Here is a 26,003-nt window from a genome sequence, read left to right as displayed (position 1 = left end):
CATTTATCAGGTACATTGTGAGGATTCCTTTCCAGCTATTAGGTGGACTTGTTGAGGTCTGAGGTTCCCTCCAATTAAAAAATACTGTTACAGTGTCACTCTCTAATCCCACTGCCAGGGTAAAGGAAAATGAATTCCGCCTATCTCAAGGTGGAAAGCAACATGTTTTCTCATGGAAACGTACTATTTGGCTGGCTAGGCAGTAACAATCATACTAAATATGCCTAATGAATGGTAGGTAAGTTCTAGAATGGTGTTTCCAAACTAATTTTTCCATGGGCTTAAAATATTCTCAGAGAAGTCATAAATGCTGGTCAAGAGACCACTGTGATAAGGGTGAGCTGAGTACGCTTCCTCCCTGTCCCACTAACTCCCTGAAAGTCACGTCTTGTCTAGTGAGGAACTCAATTTCCTTCTCACCTTAGGATGGGAACACAGTGACAGCGGTGGAGGAACAGAGTGAAAAGGCTTGTAAGTACCTTCAGATATACTGTCCAAATAGTAAAAAGTCATATTCATATATATGTTACAACTCTTTTACTAATGACAGAATACTGTTATGCTATGAGAAATGAGGAAAGAGATGATTTAAAAAAGATATAGACTTTTATAAAACAGCTCAGAGTAAAGTAAGCAGGTTAGAACAATTTATACTGTAACAGCAATATTATAAAAATGAACAATTTTGAAGACCAGTATAAACTGATGAAGAATAAAATGAGCAGAACCAGGAGAACAATTTATACAATAATAACTACTGTAAATCAACAATTTTGAAAGCTATAAGAATTATGATCAACACAATGACCATTCATGATTCCAGAAGACTGATGATGAAACATGCTATCCATGACAGAAAGGTGATGGATATAGGGTATAAACTGAGTCATTTATACTTTTGCATATAGTTACTGAGGGAATTTGTTTTGTGTGACTGTGTATTTGTTATAAGGAATTTGTTTTTTTCTTTTTCCCCCCAATAAGATGTGGGCTATCAAGGAGAGAAAAGGGTATGGGAAGGGTTTAGGGTGGAAGGCATCACAGATGGGAATGTTGCATGCTCTTTCAGATGAGGTCACTGCATTATATGTTTCACTTTGTTACAAGAGACTTCTCATGGAGTTGAGGTAATGTGTAAATGTTTATAACGTAAAAACACATCAATAAAGCTTAAAAAAAGCAAAACAGTAAGATATCAACCACTGTCCCGAAGAACAGGGAAGGAACGCTTGTCTTTAGGGCATAGCAGAGCTCATCTAAGGAAGGCTTACATTCAATCAGTTTCCAATATAATATAATAATGAGATAAGTATAGTATAAGGTCAAAAGGAAAGGTATTACCGATTTAGAATCTTTGGCAGGGTTAGGTCTTACTCTGTTAATGGCAAAATTCTCTCATGGAACACTAGGGGTCTACGGAACAGGGAAACAAACTTCAAGTGCTATACTTCAGGTACATTGTAGGTTTCTGGGACTAAGCATGAAACTTAACCACCATTTATATCAGTTTATGGGGAAAGTCTATTCTGAGTTCCAAACAACTTTTAGAATGCAACCATTACTTATTAGACTTATGTATAGGCAAACAATTTATGAATAAACAAGAGACAGAAAGTGAAGTTAAGTGTAAAATGGATCATTTTGATTACATTAAATTGAAAAGTTTTTCTACAAATAAAACATATGTAGCCAAGATCAGAAGGAAAGCAGAAAATTGGGAAAAAATTTTTATAGATAGTTTATCAGATAAAGGTCTCATATCTAAGATTAAGTATAGAACTTTGTCAAATCTCCAAGAATATGAGTCATTCCCCAATTGATAAATGGCCAAAGCATATGAACAGGCAATTTTCTAAAGAAGAAATCAAAATAGTTTACAGTCACAGAAAAAATGCTCTAAATCATTATTGATTAGAGAAATGCAAATTAACAACCTTGATATATTATTTTACACCTACCAGACTGGCTAACATGATAGAAGAGGAAAGTGACAAATGTTGGAGGGGATGTGGAAAAATTGGGACACTAATTCATTGTTGGTGGAAATTGTGAACTAATCCAAACATTTTGGAGAGCAATCTGGAATTATGCCCAACGAATTATTAAACTACGTATGTTCTTTGACCCAGCAATGCCACTACTTGGTCTATTTCCAAAGATAATTAGAGATAAAGGAAAAGAACCTGTATGTTCTAAAATGTTTACAGCAGCTTTCTTTGTGGTGGCAAAGAACTGGAAATTGCAGGGATGCCCATCAATTGAGGGATGGCTGAACAAGTTGTAGTATATGGTTGTGATGGAATACTATAATGTGCTACAAGAAATGATAAACTCAATGATTTTAGATAAACATAGTAAGACTTGAATGAAATAATGAAGAGTAAAATGAGCAGAACCAAGAGAACATTGTACACAGTAACAGCAATACTATTTTCAGAATAATTCTGAGTGAATAAGTTATTCTGACTACTATAAATACCCAAATTAACTACAAAGGACGTATGAAGATAGATACAACGTGAATCTACAGAAAGAACTGATGAATAGCTGTATAGAATAATACCTATTTGTATCTAATGGTAGCCATCTCTAGGGTGTGGGGAAGGGAAGGATTAAAAAAAAAAAGACATAAGATAATTTTGCTGTATATTTGAAAGGAATAGCAAATTATGCATAGTAGACTTACGGTTTCAGATGCAATCATCTCTTTTATTGTCCTATGTTAATGGAAATGTTTGTTTTATTCCATAAATCAAAAATAAAATTAAAAAGAACATAACCATTCCCCAACTAGGGAGATTACCTAATACTGTTAAGCTTATAATGTGAGGGTAAATTCTGTCTTTTAATATAAGAATTTTAAAAGCTCTGCTGTCTGGAAATATCTCAAATGTAATGTTGGACCATTGGTTGGAGGAGATATTAGCAATCATTTGTAAATTAACTGGACAGAAAGTGTTAACAGGTTGGTTTCCCTAACTCATAATGTAATTTTCTATACTATTCACTGCCGTTGCTGTTCGTCCTTCATTCTTGAAGAGGTCTATGACTTCAGGGAGGTGATGCATGACATGCAAGTGAACTAGATTTACGTGAGGGAGGGCTGTGCAAAGTCACCAGCCTCACTTTTTCCTCCAGAGCCATCTGGGTCCAGTGGCCAGATATGGATCAGGACAACTGGAGATGGCCCAAGATGCAGTAGAGATCCTTGGCCTTTTCAAGCTAAGGTCTTTAACAGGTCTCAGTTTGACTATTCACTAGCAAAAAAGTGAATCTCGGTTAAATGAAAAAAATTTATCCTAAATCATTAACAAAAAAAAAAGCATACATGAAACTACAAACTTCTATTATTTACAGTTTGCTTTTAAAAATGTATATGTAACTTTAAAAAGATAGTTACTGTAAAATACTTTACAACTATCCTTTTGTCTCTTTTCAAATTCCTACTTCTCTCTGTATTTTCTGGATTTTGCTTTGGTTCAGTTTTCTTCACTCTGTAACATTTAATAAATTATTCCCATATTTCTTATAACACATTTCTTATGGCTTCAGGCAGTAGGGAAGGCACTAGAGTGGCTTGGATGGAAACGCCCAGTTAATTTTTAAAGCGTGTTTTCTTATTCTGTATCTGAATACTCAATCAACAGAGAATGTATAACTGTGTATATAAGTGTATAAACTACATGTGAGATTAAAGAGGCAAAATGGACAGGGGAGAGAAGAATAAAGTTGACTATTAACAAGATTGTGTTTAGAAACAAATATTATACTTTTAAAATTATAATTAGTTGGTTCCATCACTCAATTGGTAGAAGACCAGTGCCCAAGCTTATACTTTCACCACAGATCCTATGGCTACAGGCATAGGAAGTATCTATTCTACAGTGTCACCAATCTCAAAAAACAACAATGGCTAAGTCCTCTGTTAGTACTGTGGCCCTACACCAGGTCTCTAGCAGATGGGATCTGATCCAGGACTACGACCTCAGATACTAGGCTTGGAAGCCAAGTACAACCTCTATGTGAGGTATATCTTGGGGGTAGTGTGTCATCTTTCAATCAAATCTAGCCCTCTACTGTACATTATTCTTCATTCATATCATTCATATCAATCTGTGACAAGATTATTAGTATATTACAGGATTTGATTTTTTTTTATTTGAAGAAACATTTTATGGGAGAAATGACCCTTTTGAATGCTGGAAAAAATGTTGCATTGAAAGTCTGAAATATCTTTGACAGTCTAATTTAGGCTATGTATGTATATACTGATACATTTTAAAGAACTATACAAATTCATTTTTAACATTCCAGTGTGGTTGCAGTTTTTAGTTTAGTAGCCACTGAGTACTGTTAGTAAAGAACATCGTTTCAACGGAATGCCTTATATTTAAAATGTTTGTAGAGCGCTGATTATTTTTGACATACAAGTAGTGACCAGAGAACAATGCATTCTCTTAACTCAAAAATTTTGTCAGGTTTTCATCTAAAATTTTTTCTTCCTAGAAACCTTATGTATAGGAAATGGTGTTCTGGGGTTTTAAATTTTTGTTGGGAGCTGTGATTTTCTTGGGATAGGGAATTTTTGGAGAAGAAATTCCTTCTACCAATGCTTTTTAGTAACTCTTTTGCATTTTAAAATCTTAGAGAGTTGCCTGGAAACTAAGACATTAAAACATTCACCCAGAGTCATACAGTCAGTATGTGTCAAAGGTGGGACCTGAACCTAGGCATTCCTTCTTCTGATTACAGCTCCATGCTGCCTCTTAGGGAAAAGAGGGTGAGAGGGTGGGGGGGGAGAGAGAGAGAGAGAGAGAGAGAGAGAGAGAGAGAGAGAGAGAGAGAGAGAGAGAGAAAGCGAGGGAGAGGGAGAGGGAATGCGTGTGTGTGTGAGTGTGTGTGTGTCTGTGTGTGTTTTATTTGGTGAGACATTCAGAAGAGATTAACTATCTTTTTGCAGGTAGTCTTCTTGAAAATAAAAATAAATCTTCTGATTAAAGGAAAAAAAGATTCTATATCTCATACCTTACATCTCTATCCATCTACTGGCTATACGAAGATAAACTGTTTCCCCATACCATTTAAAAAAAAAAAAACAACAAAAACTTTGCCATCTCCTCAAACTATCATCCAGTTACCCAGGTGTGCAAGAAATTTTTTCAAAGCCAAAATCCTAAAAAAAGTTTATACTTGTTGTCTTCATTTCCTTGACTCCCATTTACTTCTCAACTCCTTTCCACATCACTTCCTCTACTGATTCTTTCTCCAAGGTTACCAATAATTTTTTAACTTCTGACCCAAAAGCCTCTTCTCAATCCTCAACCTACTTGACCTCTCTGCAGCTTTTCATATTATTGATCACGCCCCCTATTTTCTCCTTCTTTTCCTAATATCTCCTTCACAGTTTCTTTTGCGGTATTATTATTCATCTCCTGTTCTCTAAGTGTGGGGCCCCCTGAGACTCTCTCCTGAGCACTCTCTTTCCTCTACACTCTCTCTGGTGATCTGATCCACTGCCACTGTCCAATGACTGTTCTATGCAGATGACTCTCAAATGGATACATCCAGGCTCCATCTCTCTCCTGAACTCTCTGAACTGTCTTCTTGGACATCACCACCTGGATGTTTTGTAGGCACCTCAAACTAAACATGTCTAAAGTAGAATTCGTTATCTTTCCCCATGAATCGACCCCTCTTCCAAACTTCCCTGTCCATGTAGGGAGCGTCACCACCCTTTCGGTCATCCGGACCCAGCCTAGAAGCCTTCCTCAACTCTTCACTTTCTTACTGCCCGTGTTCAAGCAGCTGTTAAGTCTTACTGATTCTTCCTCTAGAGCTTCTCTGGCATCCACCCCCACTGCCACCCTAATCCAGGCTCTCATCACCTCTTACCTAGACTGCTGTGATAAACAGCCTCCCTGCTTCCAGCCTGACTCCGTTCTACCTGTTCTTCACACAGCTGACAAAACAATCTTCCTGAGGCACAAGTCAGGACTTGTTACTTTCCAGCTCAAAAATTTTCAGTGGCTATTACCTCTGAGATAAAATATAAACTAGTTACTTAGCTTGGCATTCAAAGTCCTTTATAGTCCATCTCTAACTTATCTTTCCAGATTTATTTCATAATATTCTCTTTATGTTTTAGACCAGTGATTCTCAAGCTTTTAGGTCCTTTTGTAAAGGATCCCTTTGCATTCTTAAAAATTATTGAGAACCTTCTTAAGAGCTTTTGTTATGAGGGTTATTTATATCTATCCATATTTATTATATTAGAAATTAAGACGTCTTAGTATTACTAAGAAAAATTCTGACTTCATGGATCTTGTTTAAGGGTCTTAGGGACCCCAAGGGGTCCATGAACAACCCTCTGAGAACCACTGTTCTGGACAAAATGGCCTACCAGTTCTGGGCATTGAGCACTGCAAATCCAAACCTTCATTCCAGACTGTTCCTCTTCCCTAGAATGCAATCTCTCTACACTTCTATCTGTCCTAATCCCTGGTTTACTTCAAAAGACTTAGCTTGGGTATAGCTTCCGATGAAAGCTTTTACTGAAACCCCTATTTTTTATTGCTCTTTCCTTTTTCTAATTAATTTAGATTTACTCATCACTGTATACAATGCAGTTCCTCAGTACAATATAAGGTCCTTGGGCACAGGGAACTGTTTCATTTTTGTCTTCAGTGTTCAGTACAGAACTTTGCACATATAGGCACCTGATAAGTAGCCACTTGCAGAATTACTGAAATCTAAAATATTAAAAGTTTGCATGCCACTATTAGAAAATAAATTTAGTGAATAATAAAGAGTAAACTCAACCATGGGTTATTCCCACAATCCATCCTCCTCTGAGTCTCTTGTGTTGCTGAATGGAGCTGGTGCAAGTTATGCAACTGTGCTAACTGGGTCCACTACAAATGTATATCATCTAATCTCAACTGGGTCCTCACTCTGGGTCCCGCACCCACCCCCAATCGACTCTCTTTTCCACTCTATGACAGCTGTTCTAACCTCTTCCTCTTTCCCTTAGCCTCCCAGAGCCAGCACCATCCCCTCACCCTCTCAGCTAAGGTCCTCATTTCAACTTCATCAAAAAACTGAAGCCATTCACAAAGAGCTCCTTCTTTCTCTTTCCTCATCTCACAATTCCTGATGTCATCCCTCAGTATTTTCTCATTTATTCTAGTTTGTAATAAAGAGGTAACCCTTCTTCGTGCCAAAGCCAACACTTACTTACAACCTTGAGCTCATTCCCTAATGTCTTTCTGAGAATACTATTTGCACTCTCATCCTCATTCTCTCCCTTGTCTTCAACTTCTTCCTATCAACTGTTTAACACTCTCCTGTCTCCATTATACTAAAAAAAAAACCCCTCACTAAATTCCATTATCTCTAACTATATTTTTTATCTCTCTTCCTTTCTCATTCAAGTTCCTTGAAAAAGCCATATATATTTGGTATCTCTAGTTCCTTTTCTCTCATTCTTTTCTAAACTACCAATCTGGCTTCTGACCTCATCACTCAACTTAAAATTATTTTCTCTAAAATTATTAACGAGTTGGACTAGATGCAACCAAGGTTGCTTCCTGCTATAAGATTCTGATTCTTAAAACAGTGTTTTTTTTTTTTTGTTTTGTTTTGTTTTTGGCTAGGCAATGGGGTTAAGTGACTTGCCCAGGGTCACGCAGCTAGTAAGTTTTATGTGTCTGAGGCCGGATTTGAACTCAGGTCCTCCTGAATCCAGGACTGATGCTCCATCCACTGCACCACCTAGCTGCCCCCTTAAAACAGTGTTGGTAAAAGACTGATGTTAAGCTAAATTATTATAAAAAAACTTATAAATCAAATTCTTATGAAAAAGTATGCGAATAAAAATTTAATTTAAGCTTGATTCATTTTTCTGCTTAGGAAAAGAACATCCAACCTGATCGATCCAATTACATGCAAAATCTTCTCTCCATCTAATGGGTAGTCTACATCTGGGGGTGGCGAAGGTCGCTGAAAATATAAACAACAGAAGCGTTAGGTGAGATATCATGACTTCGAATCTTTGAACAAGTGATTAATGTGTAATTCAAGCTCACCTCAGCACTGCCATCAATGTTGAACTTTGCTGCCTGCATTTTTAGCCCCCGCTGTAGATCACTCACAAAACAAGTACGTACTTAACAGAAAAGAACAGTTTGATGGTAAAAATGGTGAATAAGCTTTGTGTTTTGAGATAAATCAAATACAGACAAAACAAATAAATCATTTACTTGAACTCTCTACAGACATGTCTGATACATTTACCTAACTGTCTTATGTTTTCAGTACTTTTGTATTTATCATTTTATTCTCCCAACAACAACCTGAAGGTAGTTTCAGATAATGTACTATCAGTGAAAGGCCCAGATTTAAAAAAAAAAAGGCTTTAATTACAGTTGGCGATCAATCACGCACTTTGAAAATTTAAAACAGGGTGTTTTGGAAAGACACTAGATTTGGAGCAGACAACTGAGTTCCAGTTCTGTTACTAGCTGTGTGAACCTGAGCAAGTCATTTAGATTCACTGGGCCTGTGTCTCTTCCTTCATAAAATAAGAAGTTGGACTAAATGAACTCTAAGATCCCCACCTCCGTCATATTATAAGAAATAACATAGGTATGTAATGTGGTATGGCTGGGAGTCAAGAAATAGAGTTAAAGCTCTACCAACTAACTAGCTATGTGATTTTTTTTGTTAAGTCACTTAACCTCTGGGGTTTTCACTATTTTGGTACAGTGGGAAGAATATGGGCTCTGGAGTCACAGAACCTGGGTTCAAATCCGACTTCTGACGCTTACTGTCTATGTGCCCTTGGGTTTAACCTTACTGGGCCTCAGTTTCTTCATCTGTAAAATGAGGGGGATGAACTAGATGGCCTTTGAGGTCCCTTCTAACTCTAAAATCATCTTATGTTTCTCACCTGTAAAATGAAAATTTTGGATTAGATTTTCTATTAAGGTCTCAACTATCCCTAAAATTCCCTCATTCTATGATTACCTATGCATTTAGTATATGTCTTATTATATCCTAGGTCATTCATGTTAGTCTTCTATAAAACTTCCAAATATCTGTGATTGCATCAACTCGAATACTCTCTCGACTGTTGGAGATCAAAAGTCCTCCATACAATAGTAGTCTTATTTCATAAGCTGTAGCAATCAGAGTGAATCTGCCACCTGGTGGCCAACTTTGAGGTGATGGGCCTCTTCCAAAACGCGTTGGCATTTGGATGGCAATCTTTGGCTAGGTTCTATTTGAAGCCTTGCCATCCTGATAGGACATGACAAAGCTTGAGATCTGCTGGCACAGTCTTCAAGAATCTAGGGCCCTTCTACAACATGATGAGGCATTGTCGTACACAAAAGATAAATTATTTAGAAAAAATATTTTACCAGCTTACATTTTTTGGCGAATTAATGGCAAACAGAGAAAAACTGGGAACATTCTGATAAAAACGCACTATTAATAAAACTGAAAGTTAAAATAATTTTCAATATGTTGGCAACAGCAAAGTAAGAATCTACATACTTGGGCTGAATCCCATAATTCTTGAATAGAGAGCCAATCAAATTGACAGTATACAATTCATGTAAGGTATTATACTAAGTCAATAAATGTAAAACAAAGAAAAAAAAATACCAAAGTCCTAAACAACATTAATATAATGCTTTAAAAAACAAACTGTCATTTCAAGTCCAGTTCATATCTTGATCCCTATAAAAATATTTGTTCTCTAAAGAATGCATAATAGTAGAATTCTCTCAGTAAAATACCATGAATTACTGACACAGGCCCCTACAAATCTATCTGTAAAGGAAGAAGAAAATATTTTAAAATGGCCATATGATTCTCGAAATGGAAGATGGACAGTACAAATGCATTGTGAAAAAAGATGGAGTGCTCTGTATAAGGAACAGAGAGAAGGTTAATTTGGCTGACTTGCAAAGTGTGGGAGAGACAGTAATGTCCAGTAAGGCTGGAAAAAAAGGGTGGAGCCAGTTTTCAGGCTTTAAAACCCTAACTGAATTTATATTTGATCTCAGAGGCAATGGGAAGACACTGAAGTTTATTGGTTATGGGTATTACATGGTCAAATTTGTATCTAAGGAAATTTATTTTGGCAATGTATGCAGGATGGACTGGAATATTGAGGTGAATCTGAGAGACCAATGAGAAGCAAAGTACTCTTCTTAATTTAGAGTTTTAATAAATGTTTTTTTTTAAAGGTAGTATACATTATACTGTATACATTAATCTTTTCCCTAGCAAACTACACACACATAAATTTATTTATTCATGTATTATGAAACTTGAAACAAAATTAACATTTTAGGAGGGAATGAAAAAAATCAGAGTTTAAACAAGTATAAAATATTACCTTTAATGTCTTCTAAAATAACTTCTGGAATTGAGCCTAAGAGAGAAATTATGTTTAGAATAAAGAATTATAATAAGTAAAATTACAATAGGTAAAAATAAAATATATTAATATTTCTATACAAATAAAATAACTACAAATGTTGTTAAAAAAAAAAAGAGAAATAAACCAAGTGGAAAAAAAATAACTATTTTGGTAATAAAACTGTGCATGATGATAAAAGGTACTTGCTACTTTTTAAAATTCATCAGTCATCAGCCCTAATGCCCCAGCAGACATCTGATGAAACTGTCTTGTGATGCTATACTTGGTAAATTATTATTAGAGACTCTTAATACTTCTAGTGCCAATTTGTACTACATTGCAGAGAAGCCAGTTTATATTTCAATCTGGAACTAAGGAAATTGCATATCAGTCTATATCAGGGATTCTTAACCTTTTTTTGTGCCATGGATTTTTTTGGTAGTATGGTAAAGCTGAAGGACCCCCTTCTCAAAATGTTTTAAAAATGCATAAAATAGGAGCAGCTGGGTGGTACAGTGGATAGAGCTCTGGCCTCGGAGTCAGGAGGACCTGAGTTCAAATCTGGCCTTAGACACTTGACATTTAAGAGCTATGTGAACCTGGGCAAGTCACTTAACCCCAACTGCCTCACCAAAAACAAAAAGAAATGCATAAAATAAAATAAAATATATAGGGTTACAAAGAAAAACTAATTACATTGAAAAATAGCTATCAAGATATTAGGAAAAAAGTGCATGGTCCCAAATGAATAATCTCAGGTCTACAGAATTAATAGTGCCGTTACCTTACTGGTGATAACAATAAAGAGATACATATGAGAAACAAACATTTTCAACATGCTTAGATTAATTTAAACATTTCTTACTCATTACTGATGGGAGACTCTGTCCTTCAGTTGCACCTATGTCAACAGTACATTGCTCCAATAGCTGAGTTTCCAACTCCCTGAAGTTTTTAAAAATAAAGTTAGTGATACAAGTACACTGTATCCTAAACTTAATTTGAAGTATCTTTTGAACAAAAGATGAAGCAAAAGATCTAAAAAATATTTTATCCTTATGTGTTATACATTTTATTAGAACATCCTCTTGTTTATAAAGATAAGAGCACTGGAAAGGGGGGGATTAAATAGTTAAACAGTTAAAATAATTTCCGTATTAGTGAGCTTTCTATAGATTAATGTCAAACAGCTACACATCTGTTTTTATGTCATCAGAGAACACACAACAGTTTCCCAGAAAACTCACTTGTGAATGGCCTTTCCTCCTAGGGGGAGGGCTCCCCAACAATTCAGAATTGGTATTCCTTCATATATCTATAAAGTAGTCAAGGAAATCTTATGACACTGATAAAAATAAAATGTGATTTGCCTACATATTTCATCAGGATTCTCAACATCTGGCTGAAAATTTTTATTATTCTTGTGAGAGGTAGCAATGATATCATTGTCAGAGGGCCAATCATGAAGTCAGGAAGATCTGATTTAAAGTTCTATGTTGGCCACACACTATCTATATGACCACAGTCAAGACATTTAAATTCTCTGAGCCCTAGTGCACTGCTTATGATTCTAAGTTACAGGGAGCTGGCACAGTTGGATTCCCCTACACAGATGAAACCACAGGTCTACCATTTTTTTTTTTCAAAAGGGGCATATCCTTCCCTAGCTGGGATCCCTCTTTTGATCTCTGATAGCGCTTCATACCTTTCTTATTGCATTTTTACTTTCTACTGAGACTAGATGCTTGTTTTCCCTGCTATAAGCTCCATGATCACAAGGACCAACTTTTTCTTCTTTGCATCCCAAATTGCCCCAGGCATACCGTCTTTCCATAGCAGGTATTCAATGTCAGTGAAATATATGAACAATACCAAGAAGTAAGTCCTTCCTCTTGTTTTCTTCTTAAGAAGCCCAAAGGCTGCCAGCCTAAGGAAAATGTATGCTTCATCTTCTTTAAATATCCTTTTGGGTTTGTAAAGCTTAAAATATGTTAATTTCATCCTTTAAACTAGAAGAATTATAAGATAATCTCTAATGTCTCTTCCAGCTTAGAATCTATGATTCTTTGACCTACAGGATCCAATGAACAAAAGATATCTGTACTCTTTTCCTAATGGAGATCCCTCTTTAGTAAATTAAATATCCTATGAACTCAGCAGTCAATGTTGTTATATTTCCCCATATCATTACACATCCATAAGGTAACTGAGAAGCGGCTGTAGTAAACAATTACAATTAGATAAAAACATATTAACAAACAGCATTTTTGCCCAGTCAATCTGTCTGTGAGTTGGCTGACAACAAAAGATACAGGTAACACCATACTTTCCCTATATCCGCAGTCTAATACCATGGCAGAATTAATCCCAAGTGTAAGAAGAGACATCAGATGACTGGGAGCAAGCAATACAGATGGAACCTAAAGAAAAACAAAAAACCCAGACCGAATTTCAATATGAGGAGGTTTCTTTACATATCAAATGATGTATTTGATAATGTACTATTTTTTACTGTAATTTATACCAAATGGCAAAGAACTGGGAACTGAGGGGATGCTTATCAACTGAGGAATGGCTGAGCAAATGATGATATATGAATGTGATGGAATGCTACGGTGCTGTAAGAAATGATAGTTTCTGAAGAATCTGGGAAGAGTTGTATGAATTGATACAAAGTGAAGTGAGCAGAACCAGGAGAACAATTTATACAATTACAATAATACTGTAAAGATAATCAACTCTGAAAGACATAGTAACTTTGATCAATACAATGATCAACCACAATTCCAAAGTACTTATGATGAAACATGCTGTTCACCTCCAGATAGTGAGCTAATGGAACTGGGAATGTGGATTAAAGCAAATTTTCTTTTCTTTTTTTTTGGACATGGCTAATGAAGGAATTTGTTTTGTATGACTATATATTTTTGTAATGGGCTGTTTTTCCTGCCTTCTCAATGGGTAGGGGAGGGAGAAAATTCAGAACTGAAAATAAAGTAAAACTGAAGTATGATTCTTATAAATTATGTTTATAATAATAAAGTCTTATGCTTGCTTAATTCATTTATATGGATTGAGTGTTCAAAAAAGGGCTATTATAAAGAGGGAAAATAACTTTTCCTGATCTCTAAGTTCTTACCTAAAGAGTAATAATTAAAAAGCATTCTAGTTTATTCTCTGTATTTTTGGGAGGGGAGATGGAATGCAGAAGCAGGGAGATGTATGTGAGAAGGGACATTAAAAACCCTCCATAATATATAGTTCCTACTTGCCTTTACCAAAATTATTTAATATTTAAAATTTTTTGCTTTTTATTGTGAATTTTAAAAATCAACAACAAAAAACACATTTCAAAATACAAAGAAAAGGAAGAGGATTACATAAGAAACTGTGAACTTCTGTTATACCAATTTTTATTAAAAAATAAGTATATGTAAAACCATACTATGCATAGCACTTATCAGTTCTTTCTCTAGAGGTGGACAGCATCTTCTTTCATAGGTCCTTTATAGTTGATTTGAGTATTTATAATTCTCAAAATAACTTGGTTGTTCACAATTACTCTTTGAACGACATTGTTGCTAATGTATATTATAATATCTTGTTTCTGTTCGTTTCACTTTTCATCATTTCATGCAAGTCTTTCCACATTTTTCTAAAATCAACCAGCTCATCATTTCTTATAACACTGTAGTATTCCATCACAATCATATACCACAACTTGTTTAGCCATTCCCCAATTGATGGGCATCCCTCAATTTCTAATTCTTTGCTACCCACAAAGAGAACTGCTATAAATATTTTAGAACGTATAGATTTTTTTTCTTTTTCCCTGATCACCCTGGGAAATAATAGTGGTATTGCTGGGTCAATCAGTATCCACAGTTTTATAACTCTTTGGGTATAATTCCAAATTGTTCTCCAAAATAGTTGGATCAGCTCACAGTACCATCAACAGCATATTAATGTCCTAATTTTTCCACATCCCCTTCAACATTTGTCATTTCCCTCTTCTATCATTTTAGCCAATTTGATAGGTATGAGATGACATGTCAAAGGTGTTTTAATTTGCATTTCTCTAATCAATAATGACTTAGAGCATTTTTATCAACTAAAGGTAGCTTTGATTTCTTCAATGAAAAACTGCCTGTTCATATCCTTTAACCATTTATCAATTGGAGAAATACCAACTTTTTAAACAAGAAACCTACATTTAGTAATTTAATATTATTCTCCTTCACCCTCTTTATGTTCTAGACTATCTCCTGTCTCTGAGTTTCTACGTAAGTTGTCCCTCATGCCTGGAATAAACTTCTTCTTCACTTCCATCTCTTAGAATGCCCACCCTTAATTAGAATACCTTTTTCTACTTTTACTTGAGGAACAATATGCTGCAGTGATAACAAAATTGTGCCAAGTTAACTTATCAAGAGAGGCTCTGAAGAAAGACAACCCCATGAAATTTTAACTGTGTTATTTCAAGTAGCACTAGATTTCTGCTTGCTAATCTGATTAACTGGTAAGATTTATAGCTTTTTGTATCTTAACAAAAAATTTCTCTGAATGCAAAAAGTTGGTAGAATAGCCAGGTGATTTTTTTAAGTGCTTCTAATAATAAATACTTGATATTTCGACTTGCTAATGCAAAAATATCCTCTCAACTACCTAGAAACTTTTACTTTGAGGGAATTAATCTAATAATCAATGTTAACTGGTTTCACTGGTGGTTCTAATTCTGTTTTACTGGGTTTGTAAACATTGTTTAATGGGAAAGGAAGGGAACAAGTATTTATTTAATGCCTACTCTGTGTCAGGCACTATGCTAAGTATATATGTCATCTGATCCTCACAACAACCCTCTGAGATAAGTGCTATTATTATCCCCATTTTATAGATGGGGAAACTGAGGCACACAAGTCACTTGCCCAGTATTTGAAGCTGAATTTGAACTCAGGTCTTCTTGACTCCAGGTCCAGTTCTCTATCTACTAAGCCACCTACCTTCTTAGGTTTGTTTAAAGCTTTACAAAAATAGATATATCAGGCATAAGTTTGTCCTAAAATCATTAATGTATTATAACCAAATCCCTACCATAAAGTCATGAAACCTACTGCAATGTTATTTAGCATTCATTATGGAACTAACTAGTCCCTGTAATGTTGCTGCATTATATTTTCACAGAATCAATTAAGATTATTAGGCAAGTTATCCACATATCCACATAATTTCTGAAATGACATTAAAGCTTAAAACTGCTTCTAGAATATCAAACTAAAAGAACTTTACCTACCAACCAATAAATTTAAAAATAATTGGCAGATGAAGATCTTCAAGGTAAATCGGGTTCAAATGCTCAATCTTTCCTAATAGAGGGCTTAAAAAATCCACCAAAACATGCATGTCCATCACTAGACAAGGAGCCACACTTGTGGTCATTAGTTTTTTCAGCCACAGTAATTCCTGAAGACTGAGGAGGGGACTGCCCTAGTAGAGGGAGTAACCATACCCACTGAAATCTTGAAGTAAGAAATAGTTAGGAGAGTCAGAATAGAAAGCATCAGTGGGTGACATAAAGGCTGGAAAGAAACTCACTAAAAAATTCCAAATGGCTAAATGTTCCTTTTGAATTTGAAAGAATTTTTGAAGTAGGACAATAAAAACTAGCTAAATCAAAAAAATCTGTTAGTATTCCAAATTTTATAGTGTTGAACTTAAAGAGGTGACTGAAAGAATCCTATGGTAATTTTTTTTAAAGCAACATAAGTATTGTTTTCTGAAGGGACCTTCAGTTCATCTCTGTCACCTATCCTATGAAAAGATCTCATTTTCTGAATACACTGTTCAATGTATACATTAAAAAAAAAAATCAGTGCAACACTGTAAGTAGTGGAAAAAACTCACCAAAATCCTCTATTGTGCCGCTTTCAGAATTCTACTTCAAAATAATCTAGGTATTCAATTAAAAAGTAGATACCTCAAAATATTTGAAAAGAACACGGGTGAGTGTTTCTCTGAAGTGGGAAGGACACAGTACAGATTCAATAATCACAACTCGGCGGTCTCTGGGATTCACTAAGAGATGTCTGAAAAATAATGAATTTTGTCAAGATTACAAAAATGCATAGAAAAAGTATTTAAAGATTTTCTTCTGTATTAAGAAATGAAATTTCACTAATTTATAAGACAGTTTATAACTAAAGGAGCCCCTCAGGGTTGTCACACAGAAACTTAGAACACCTTAAAAAACTTTTTGATTACATGTGTGCTTTAATATATAGTAAATAAAAGCAACATGCAAAAGAGCTAAGGCAAGGAAGGCAAGTCCCCACAACAGTACCTTTATGCGGCAAAGGACTTCAATTTTGCACAGCCACAGCCCCCAACTCTATCATGAAGGGAGAAAGGCCCACTTTCTTAACTCTTCTCCAGAGTAAAGTTTGATCTTTAATCAGTGTTCAATTCTATTTTATTTTCCTTCTCTTTACCTTATTGAAGTCATCAAGTCTATTTTGACTGATTCTGCTCATTTTGCTCTGCACCAGCACATAAATCTTCCCAGCCACCTCTGAATCCTCTCTGAGTTCTTTATATCCATAATTTCTTACAATGCAATAATATTCCATTATCTTTATGTAAGACATTTTGTTTTGCCATTCTCCAAATGATTGGCACTACTCTGCTTTCAATATTTTGCTAGGCAAAGTGCTGCTATGAATATTTTATTGTGTGTGTATACACATACAGACATACATATATGTAGAGTTCTGTGTATGACTCTACACACACGCACACACACACATGCATGGACAGACACAGAAAGAACATTTTTGCCTCCTCATGCAGAAATATCAAGTATTTTACTAATAGACATGCCATGCGTTTGTGTGTGTGTGTGTGTGTGTGTGTGTGTGTGTGTAAAATTTTTCAGTGATGGACTTTCTTGTGGCATATGTCTACTGGTGACATCTCTGGATTAAAAGGAATGGTTATTTTAGTCACTTTTTTAAAGAATGATTCCAAAATGCTTTTCAGAATTGTTGGACCCAAGCATAGCTTTGATGACAGTGTATTCATGTTGTCTGTCTACCTGAAATCCCTCAACATCTACTGTTTCCATTTTTTATCATCTCTGTCAATTTGCTGGGTATAAGGTAAAATCTCAGAGTTGTTTTGATTTCATTTTGGTGATTCAGTGCAATTTTTCATATGGCTAATAGCTCGTAGTTACTCTTTTAAGAATGGTTTGGGGGACAGCTAGGTGGCGCAGTGGCCCTGAAGTCAGGAGGACCTGAGTTCAAATCCGGCCTCAGACACATAACACTTACTAGCTGTGTGACCCTGGGCAAGTCACTTAACCCCACTGCCTAACCAAAAAAAAAAAAGGAATTGTTTGCTCCTAACTTTTAAACATTTATCCACTGCGGAATGGCTTTTTTTTTTTTAGGCAATTGGGGTTAAGTGACTTGCCCAGGGTGTGAATGACTTTTGATCTTACATGTTTGGTGATTCCCAATGCATCTTGCATATAAAACTCTTATCAGGGATATCTGATGAAAAGTTATTTTCCTGATTAATAGCTTTTTTTTCTATCTTAGCTGTATTGATTTTGTTTATATAAAGGCTTTTAAATGTCATATAACACAAACTGGCTACTTTTTTTGGGGTATGCTCTATTCCTTTTTTAGGTAAAAATTCTCCCTCTAGCCATGGCTGTAAAAATTACCTGTTCTTTTTTCTCCTTCAATTAAAAATATTTTTTGACTTTTTATTATATTGAGGTCTTATTATTTTAAGCTAATTGTGGTATGTGGTTAAATATGTGGGTCTAAATCTGATTTCTTCTAACTGGCTTTTCCATTTTCCCAAAAGTTTTTGTCAAACAGGGAATTCTTTTATGAGTAATTTATGTTTTCTGATTTACTAAAGTTGGAGTTACTGAATTCAATTGATTCTTCTGATTTCTAATTTGATTTCTGATTCTTGAACAAATCTATTTTCTCCCATTGATCAATTTTTCTATTTTTTAAACCAGCATCAAAGTGTTTTGATGACTGCTTTATGATATAATTTTAAAATTATATTTTTAATTTTGTGTGTTTATATGAGTATAGATATATACAAACACGTATGTATATAGGTTTGCATGTGTATCCAACTTAGTCACAGTGAATAACTTTTTAGCTATATTGTAGTAATCTTTTTGCTAGGACCATTTCACATTTTTGTATCATTATTTATTGGTGATATTGGTCTATAGTTCTCATTCTTTGCCTTATCTCTCCCTGGTTTAGGAGTTAGGGCCTTATTTGTCACATAAAACAAGTCTAGTATAGTATTTTCTTTCCCAATTTTTTGAGGATAATTTATGTAATATTGTTCTTTAAGCATCTGACAGAATTTACTTATAAATCTGGCTGGACCAAGGTTACTTCCCCCTCTCCTTTAGTAGTTGCTTTATGGTTTATACAATTTCATTTCTTGAGAGTGGATTAAGATATCTATTTCATGTTCTTTCAATTTAGATATTTTATATTTTTGTAAGTAATCATCCATTTCTTTTAAATTTTTGATTTTCCAGCATGTAATTGTGTATAATGGGTTCAGTTAATTTTATTTCTTTTCTGTTGTAATTCTGTCTTGTTCATTTTTTAATTTTAGCAATCTGATTTGCTTCTCATTTGATTAACTTAGCTCAAGGTTTATTGATTTTGTTAGTCTTTTTAAAGAAAGAACTTTCCAATTTTATTAATTCTATATTATTTTATTTTCCATTTTACCTATTTCTTCTTTAGTTTTCAAAATTTTCTCTCTTATGCTGATTTTGGGTTTAGTTATTTTCTAGTTTTTAAAAAAAGTTGCTTACTTAGATCATTAATCCTCCCTCTTTTTGTTTTGTTAACATATTAGCAATCTTAGATTTAAAGCTTGGAAGGGACTTCTGAGATCCCCGAGTTTGACCTCCTTATTTTACAGATGAGAAAACATAAGGCATAGAAAGATTAAGAGATATTTTCTCTGAGGACTGCTGCAAAATGGGCTCACTATTACCATTCTTTTACGTAATTGTTTATATGATTTATTCTTTGACATACTCATTATTCAGGATGTCATTGTTAAATTTCCATTTATGTTTGTATCTTTTCCTGATGTTCCTTTTATTAGTTATCATATTATTGCCTTATTATCTGTAAAAGATATATTTAGTATATATACTTTATTATATGTATTTGTGATTTCTCTATGTAAATTTGTTATTTTCAAACTTATAATGTAGAAATAGGATTGTTTATAAACCAGTTCATTAATCCATCCTTCAAGCAAAACAGTCATCCATAAGCCTAAGACATCTGCATCCTCAAGTCCTCTGGGAAAAGGAGAGCTCCTCTGTACCTCCCATCCTACTTGGCAATTCGTTTTACCTACGTGCCACTATAATTTGCAGTTGGCTACAGTCCCTAAGCTGTTAGAGAGATTGAAACCGGGGAAGTAGAAATGGATATTCGGAGGGTAAAGTTTAATATTCGGAGGGTAAAGTTTAAAACCAGTGAATGTGATACAAAGCAACCAAATGTTACTGACAGATATTATGTTCAAGGATTTAAAGAAAGACAACTGATCACAAAAATTGCTAACAAAAGAAAAAAAAAGCACCTCTTACCTGAAATACAATGTGTGGATGAATTCCTTTAGGTAGGCATACAATTCTTCTGTATTAATATTATACTGAACAACTTTAATAGACTGAAAAGATTAAAATGTTATTAGTAGCTTATCTATAGTTCAAAATAATCTGTTTTATAGATTTGAAAGATACTTTCACTTAATCATGAAATTCTTAAAGTTTAATGTGTTCTTTGTTAACAAATATAATTATTTGGTGCTGAAAAACAATGTAAAAATTTTATTAGGTATTTCATTCTTTTGTAAGTCAAAAGTGAAAAGTCAAAGTATTTAGAAAAGTACCAGAGATAAATGCAGGGTTAAAGTGATCTGCCAGTTACTAGTCAGCAGGGTTTCTTCTGTACTACAGTAACATTATAAAGTAAGTAGACTTCTCATGATTTGAAAAATAATTCTATAGGATTCTATTTATTTTTTTATATTATACTACAAATAAATATTATGTTTTTAGCTTATGCAAGAACCACTAGAAACTTAAGAAATTGCTATATGATTTTTAAAAAGTTTTCAAAATCATATTTTTTTCCCTTGGGAACAGGAAATATAGAAATTTATTTGACAATGGTGATAACCTTTTCCAGATTGAAAAAGAAAAGCCTATGCCAAATAATTCTTGGTTATCTACTTTGTATTCTATTGCACTGTTAAGTAATTGTGATAAGCCATGTGGCTTATGAAAGGAAGCATTTCTCAAAAGTTGAAGAGTATTAAATGTGATTATAAAATTTTTCTTCAAAATTCCTCTATCAAGTAGTGCAAAATTTTAGCACAACTGTTACTTTCTGAAGCCATAATTTAAAATATTTTACATAGTTGTTTAAAGTACCTTAGACACTCCAGCTTTCTTGATTACACTAGGTATTATACATCTTGGGCCAGTTTCTCCTGCAAAGCCACACCTGAAAATCATGAATTTAAAACATTTTCAAATATTTTGCATTATTTTTGTACGCTGATCAAGGGAGCTAATTGTGTTTCCCAAAAAAGAAGTGGATGACAATCAGTATAGCGATGCAAGTCAACAATATTCCCTAAAGCCTATAAATAGCATTCCTCTAATAATTTCAAAGAAGCAAGAATCAAAGCTTTTGGATAAAGTAAAACCTTTTACTCACTACTTGGAGTCAGGAAGACCAGGGTTCAAATCCACACTGTTATTACCAAGAAGTGTGACCTTGGGCAAGTCACTTAACTTTTCTGAGATTAATCTTGATCTTCTTTCTAAGTCATTTAACCTGAGCCTCAGTTTCTTTATCTGTAACAGCGACTAAAATGTCTATTCTCTTTGTCTCATCAGTTTGTCAAACTAATGACAAGTGTGATTAAATGAGATAATATATCTAAAATGCTCTGCAAATCTTAAAGAAACATATAAAAGTCAACTATTATTATTAATTACTCAAATTGGTAGAACAGAAATTAAACTAGGTTGGGTTCACTTCTTTTAAGTTGCTTCTTGTACAATAATACTCTATTGATCAACTTGCAAAGGAAACAAAAGCATGTTTATTTTATTTTTAATTGTTCAACAATAATAGTAGATATTATTATCTCTACCTTATACATTGAAGCGCAGAGACACTGACAACTAGATTTAGGGATTTCGGTTTAAACAGTACTTTAACACATTTTAAAACACATTTTATGCATGACACTGTGCTAGGTGTAGAGGATACAGAGATAAAATAAGACTAAGTATTTGCCCTCATGGAGCTTATAATGTAAAAACAAAGACTATATGAATGCAAATAACCACACGAGAATCCATCATTTTATAACAGGTACAACAGAAAGGTCAAGACAAAACAGTTTTAAGTCTCCTAATACACTCTTCCTTCTACCAAACCATGCTGCTTCCAAATAACATCCTGAACTTTCATTTAAATGTTAAATTCAACTCTTTTCCTGACCAGTATTTCAGGCTATAGCCTTTGCTTGGATTTATCACTGTTACCCAAAACTAAACCCTGTCACCTCGTCCTCTAGCCATTCTCATTTTCCTTATATTCCCATCACCCACAGGGGTACTTGAATGCTCCAAATCCTCAAGGTATGCAATTTAGATCTTCAATTACTTTCTTTATGTCATATATCATGGCAATTATTAAGTCCTGCTGCTTTTTTTTTTCAAACTTTTATTATTTATTTATTTTTAACATTCTTTTAAAATTCTGAATTCCAAATTCTCTCCCATCCCTTCCACTCCTCTCACATCCACTGAGAAAGACAAACAATATGATATCAATTATACATGTGTAATCATGCAAAACATATTTCCATATTAGTCATATTTTTTAAAAAGCAAGAAAGATAAAGAAAGTAAGAAAACTATTCAATTGACACTCAGAGTTCATAGTTCTCTTTCTGGTGGTGGATAGCATTTTTTTGTCATGAGTCCTTTGGAATTGTCTTGGATCACTGTATTGATCAGAGTACCCAAGTCTTTCACAGGTGATTATCATTAAAACAATGCTGTATGCACAATGATCTGTTGATTTTTTTTCTTAATATTTCTTGAGTATGTCCTTTCCATAGGGTCATTGCCACTGGGGATAGAGGTACCTCCACTCCTTCTAGCTATTTCTCTTCTCCACTTTCCATAGAAATAAAGAGCATCACTCTCAACAGTCACTTTCACTGTTCATTCAAATTTTATTAACTTACATTATTGTATTAGGGGTTGTGGAGAACTCAGAAACGTACAAGAAAATACTCCCTTCAAGATCTATGGAGAAGGGAAGAATTTAGAGAACGTTATGAAGTGCAAAATAGACAATTTTGATATAAACTGAAACACTTTTGCACAAATAAAGCCAATGCATCCAAGATTAGGAGGGAAGCAGAAAACTGAGAAAGAATTTTTATAACCAGTGTGTCTGATAAAAGCCTCATTTCTAAAATATATAGAGAACTGAGTCAAATTTATAAGAATACAAGTCATTCCCCAGTTGATAGTCAAAGGATATGAACAGGCAGTTCTCAGAGGAAAAAACTAAAGTTATCTATAGTCATATGAAAAAATGTTCTAAATCACTATTAATTAGAGAAATGCAAATCAAACGACTCTGAGGTACCACACAACGCTCATCAGATTGGCTAACATGACAAAACAGGTCAATGATAAATGTTGGTGAAGATGTGGCAAAACTGTAACACTAATACATTGTTGGTGGAGTTGTGAAATCATCCAACCCATTCTGGAGAGCAATGTGGAACTATGCCCAAAGGGCTATAAAACCGTGCATACCCTTTGATCCAGTAACATCACTTTTAGGTCTAGAAATCATAAAAATGGGAAAAAGACCCACATGTACAAAAATATGTATAGCAGCTCTTTCTGTGGTGGCAAAAAACTGGAAATTGAGGGGATGCCCATTAGTTGGGGAAAGGCTGAATAAGCTGTGGTATACAAATGTAATGGAATGCTATTGTTCCATAACAAATGATAAGCAGGCAGATTTAAAAAAAAAAACAACCAAACTTGGACTTACATGAACTGATGCAAAGTGAAATGAGTAGAATCAGGAGAACATTGTTCACTGTAACAGCCACGTTATGGGATGACTGACTTTGAAAGACTTGGTTCTTTACAGCAATGCAAAAATCTAAGACAACTCCAAAAGACTCATGATGGAAATTGCTATCCACAGCCAGAGAAAGAAATATGGAGTCTGAATGCAGATGGAAGCATACTATTTGCTCTCCTTTTCCTTTGTTGCTTTGTTTTATTGCTTCATTCTCGTGGTTCCTTCTTTACATCACGACTAATGGGGAAATATGCTTAACATGAATGTGTATATAGAGTTTATATCAGATTGTATTCTGTCGGGGGAGGGGGAGAAAGAAGTGGGAGGGGGAGAAAATTTAAAACTCAAAATCTTTTGGAAGTGAATGTTTAAAACTAAAAATAAATAAATTAATTAAAAAAAGAAAAAAAGAGAACTGGGAAAAAAAAAAAAAGAAAATACTCCCTTATTCCTAAGTAGTATGGTAAAGTGGAAACACTATACTAGGAGATAGGAGGCTTTAGTTAGACTAAAATTCCAACTCAACTACTAAATGCGAAATACTTCTCATCTCTGGGTCTTAGTTAATCTATAAAATGAAAGACTTGCACTAGATTATTTCTAAGGTCTCTTCCAGCTTAAGCATTTTAGGAACCATTATTATTCTCACTCCCAATTCCTTTAGACAAAGGATTATAGATCCAGAGCTGGAAGTTACTTCAAGTCACCTCATGATCATGGGCTTCAGGCTCTCTAACAATTGTCTCTCCGAACCTCCTCCCCATACTTTTTATATGCCTACCATTAATTTTTCTCAAAAATCTTAAATGACACAGCGGGGGTATACAGAGAGATAATGACAAGATGTTTGCTTTCATGGACATTAAAGTCTAGTTAGCAATCTTTATGTCCTGTCTCCTTAAGTTCCTTGACAGGAAGTAGCTGAATCTTCTATCTAGTTGTATCCTCAGCATTCAGCACAGGTACTGCATGAATATTTGATTACAGTGCTTTCTTTTTCTCCCCAATCAGCAGGAAGTGAGAAGGGGGTGGGGGGTCGAGGTGGGAAAAAAAGGTGCTGCTCAGTATGCAAACAAGCAATCGATATCATCAAGGCATCCTTTTTAAACCAATGCTGAGATAAGGAGAGAGAAAAGCCAGAAACAAAGCAAGCGGTTAGCTTTGAAAGCTACGGGTTGGACTTCTATACCTAAAAAAGAAAATCAGGTTGAACACAACAAAGATCTGCAGTTTCATTTACAATCCTCTTCTGTTCTACCATGTACATAATAATAATCCATTTTAGGGTGTTAAGTAGGAATAAAAATTAACTAAAAAGTAAATATCTGATGAGCAATATCATCATCTAGTATAACTACTCGGTTTTTTCTTTCCACTCTGGAAGTGGCTTTCCTTCCCTCTGCTAATTATTTCCTATCTATGTTGTACGTAGCTTGCTTTTGTTTTATCTATATACAGTCGATCTATGTACGTAGCTTGCTTTGCTTATATTTGTTGGAATACTGTCGCGGTCGTTTGATTGTAAGCTCCTTGAAGGCAGGGGCTGTCTTTTCTTAGCACAGTGCCTTGCACATAGTAGGCGTTTAATAAATGATTACTGAATTGAACTATCAGTTTTGTCATCCCCCTTCCAAATGACTCCGAAGGAACTAATCAGGCCAAAACTGGGTAGGTGCGAGCTGGTTTTCTCGCCACCCTAGAGGACTACGCCTGGTCCTCCTGCCCCGACCTCCAAAGGCCCCCATCCTCGGAGGGGCGCGGGGACCACGGGGAGAAGCAGATCAAAGTGGCGGGGACCGCCCGACTCACTTGGTGAAGGCTTCACCCAAGTCGATCACTACCGCCGTCTTCTCCCCTCCGCTCCCCAGACCCTCGTAGAGCGGCATGTTTGCGGGGGCAGACCCAGGACCAAGGGCCCAAGAAAAGGAACAATGGCTGCCACTGAAACGGCTGCAAGGCAGAGAGGGGAGGGCCTTCTGCTGTCTCTGGCGCAGAGCAGTTGCGTCACTCCCGGGGCCTTTCCTGTCACCGTCGTAGGAAGAGTTCGTATGGCCAGGGCCTTTCCCCCTATTGTAACGCAGCCCGCCACGGAACGTGTGAGCAGCAGCAGGGGGGCTATCTAAGTGCCTGGAGGCAACGGCTAGCGGCTGCCGATTTCCAGATCCCGAGTGTCAAAATCAAGCAGGCAATGGCGGGGGCAGCTGCCTGGCTCCAGAGGCTGAGTGCGGGGGTCACGCGTGGGTGACGTCATTCCTCTCCTCCTGGGAAAGCTCGTGGGAAACCGGGAGTTTGGATCAAGTGGGATAAGGAAATTTCGAGGCTGGGTGAAAGAGCTTTTACAGCGATTATGTGACATAGGGAAAAGA

General features: G+C 35.3%; 1 protein-coding gene across 1 annotated transcript in view; it reads right to left on the bottom strand.

Moving 5' to 3' along the window:
* The window catches only part of ACTR10 (actin related protein 10), a 36,419-nt gene extending 10,801 nt beyond the window's left edge, over positions 1 to 25,618 (bottom strand). The window contains exons 1-10 of the mRNA XM_027842923.1: positions 25,447 to 25,618; positions 20,937 to 21,009; positions 20,088 to 20,170; positions 16,404 to 16,512; positions 12,742 to 12,849; positions 11,677 to 11,744; positions 11,295 to 11,374; positions 10,406 to 10,441; positions 8,085 to 8,164; positions 7,925 to 7,998 (exon numbers count right to left, since the gene is read on the bottom strand). Of these exons, the coding sequence (XP_027698724.1) occupies positions 7,925 to 7,998; positions 8,085 to 8,164; positions 10,406 to 10,441; positions 11,295 to 11,374; positions 11,677 to 11,744; positions 12,742 to 12,849; positions 16,404 to 16,512; positions 20,088 to 20,170; positions 20,937 to 21,009; positions 25,447 to 25,523 (788 nt within the window). The 5' untranslated portion in view covers positions 25,524 to 25,618. The remainder of the gene's footprint in view (positions 1 to 7,924; positions 7,999 to 8,084; positions 8,165 to 10,405; positions 10,442 to 11,294; positions 11,375 to 11,676; positions 11,745 to 12,741; positions 12,850 to 16,403; positions 16,513 to 20,087; positions 20,171 to 20,936; positions 21,010 to 25,446) is intronic.
* Between the last annotated feature and the right edge of the window lie 385 nt (positions 25,619 to 26,003).

Source organism: Vombatus ursinus, unplaced genomic scaffold (assembly GCF_900497805.2).
Source record: "Vombatus ursinus unplaced genomic scaffold, bare-nosed wombat genome assembly UNPS02014893.1, whole genome shotgun sequence".
NCBI lineage: Eukaryota > Metazoa > Chordata > Mammalia > Diprotodontia > Vombatidae > Vombatus > Vombatus ursinus.
Note: the sequence above shows the minus strand (reverse complement) of the source record. Positions and strands in the feature narration are given on the sequence as shown.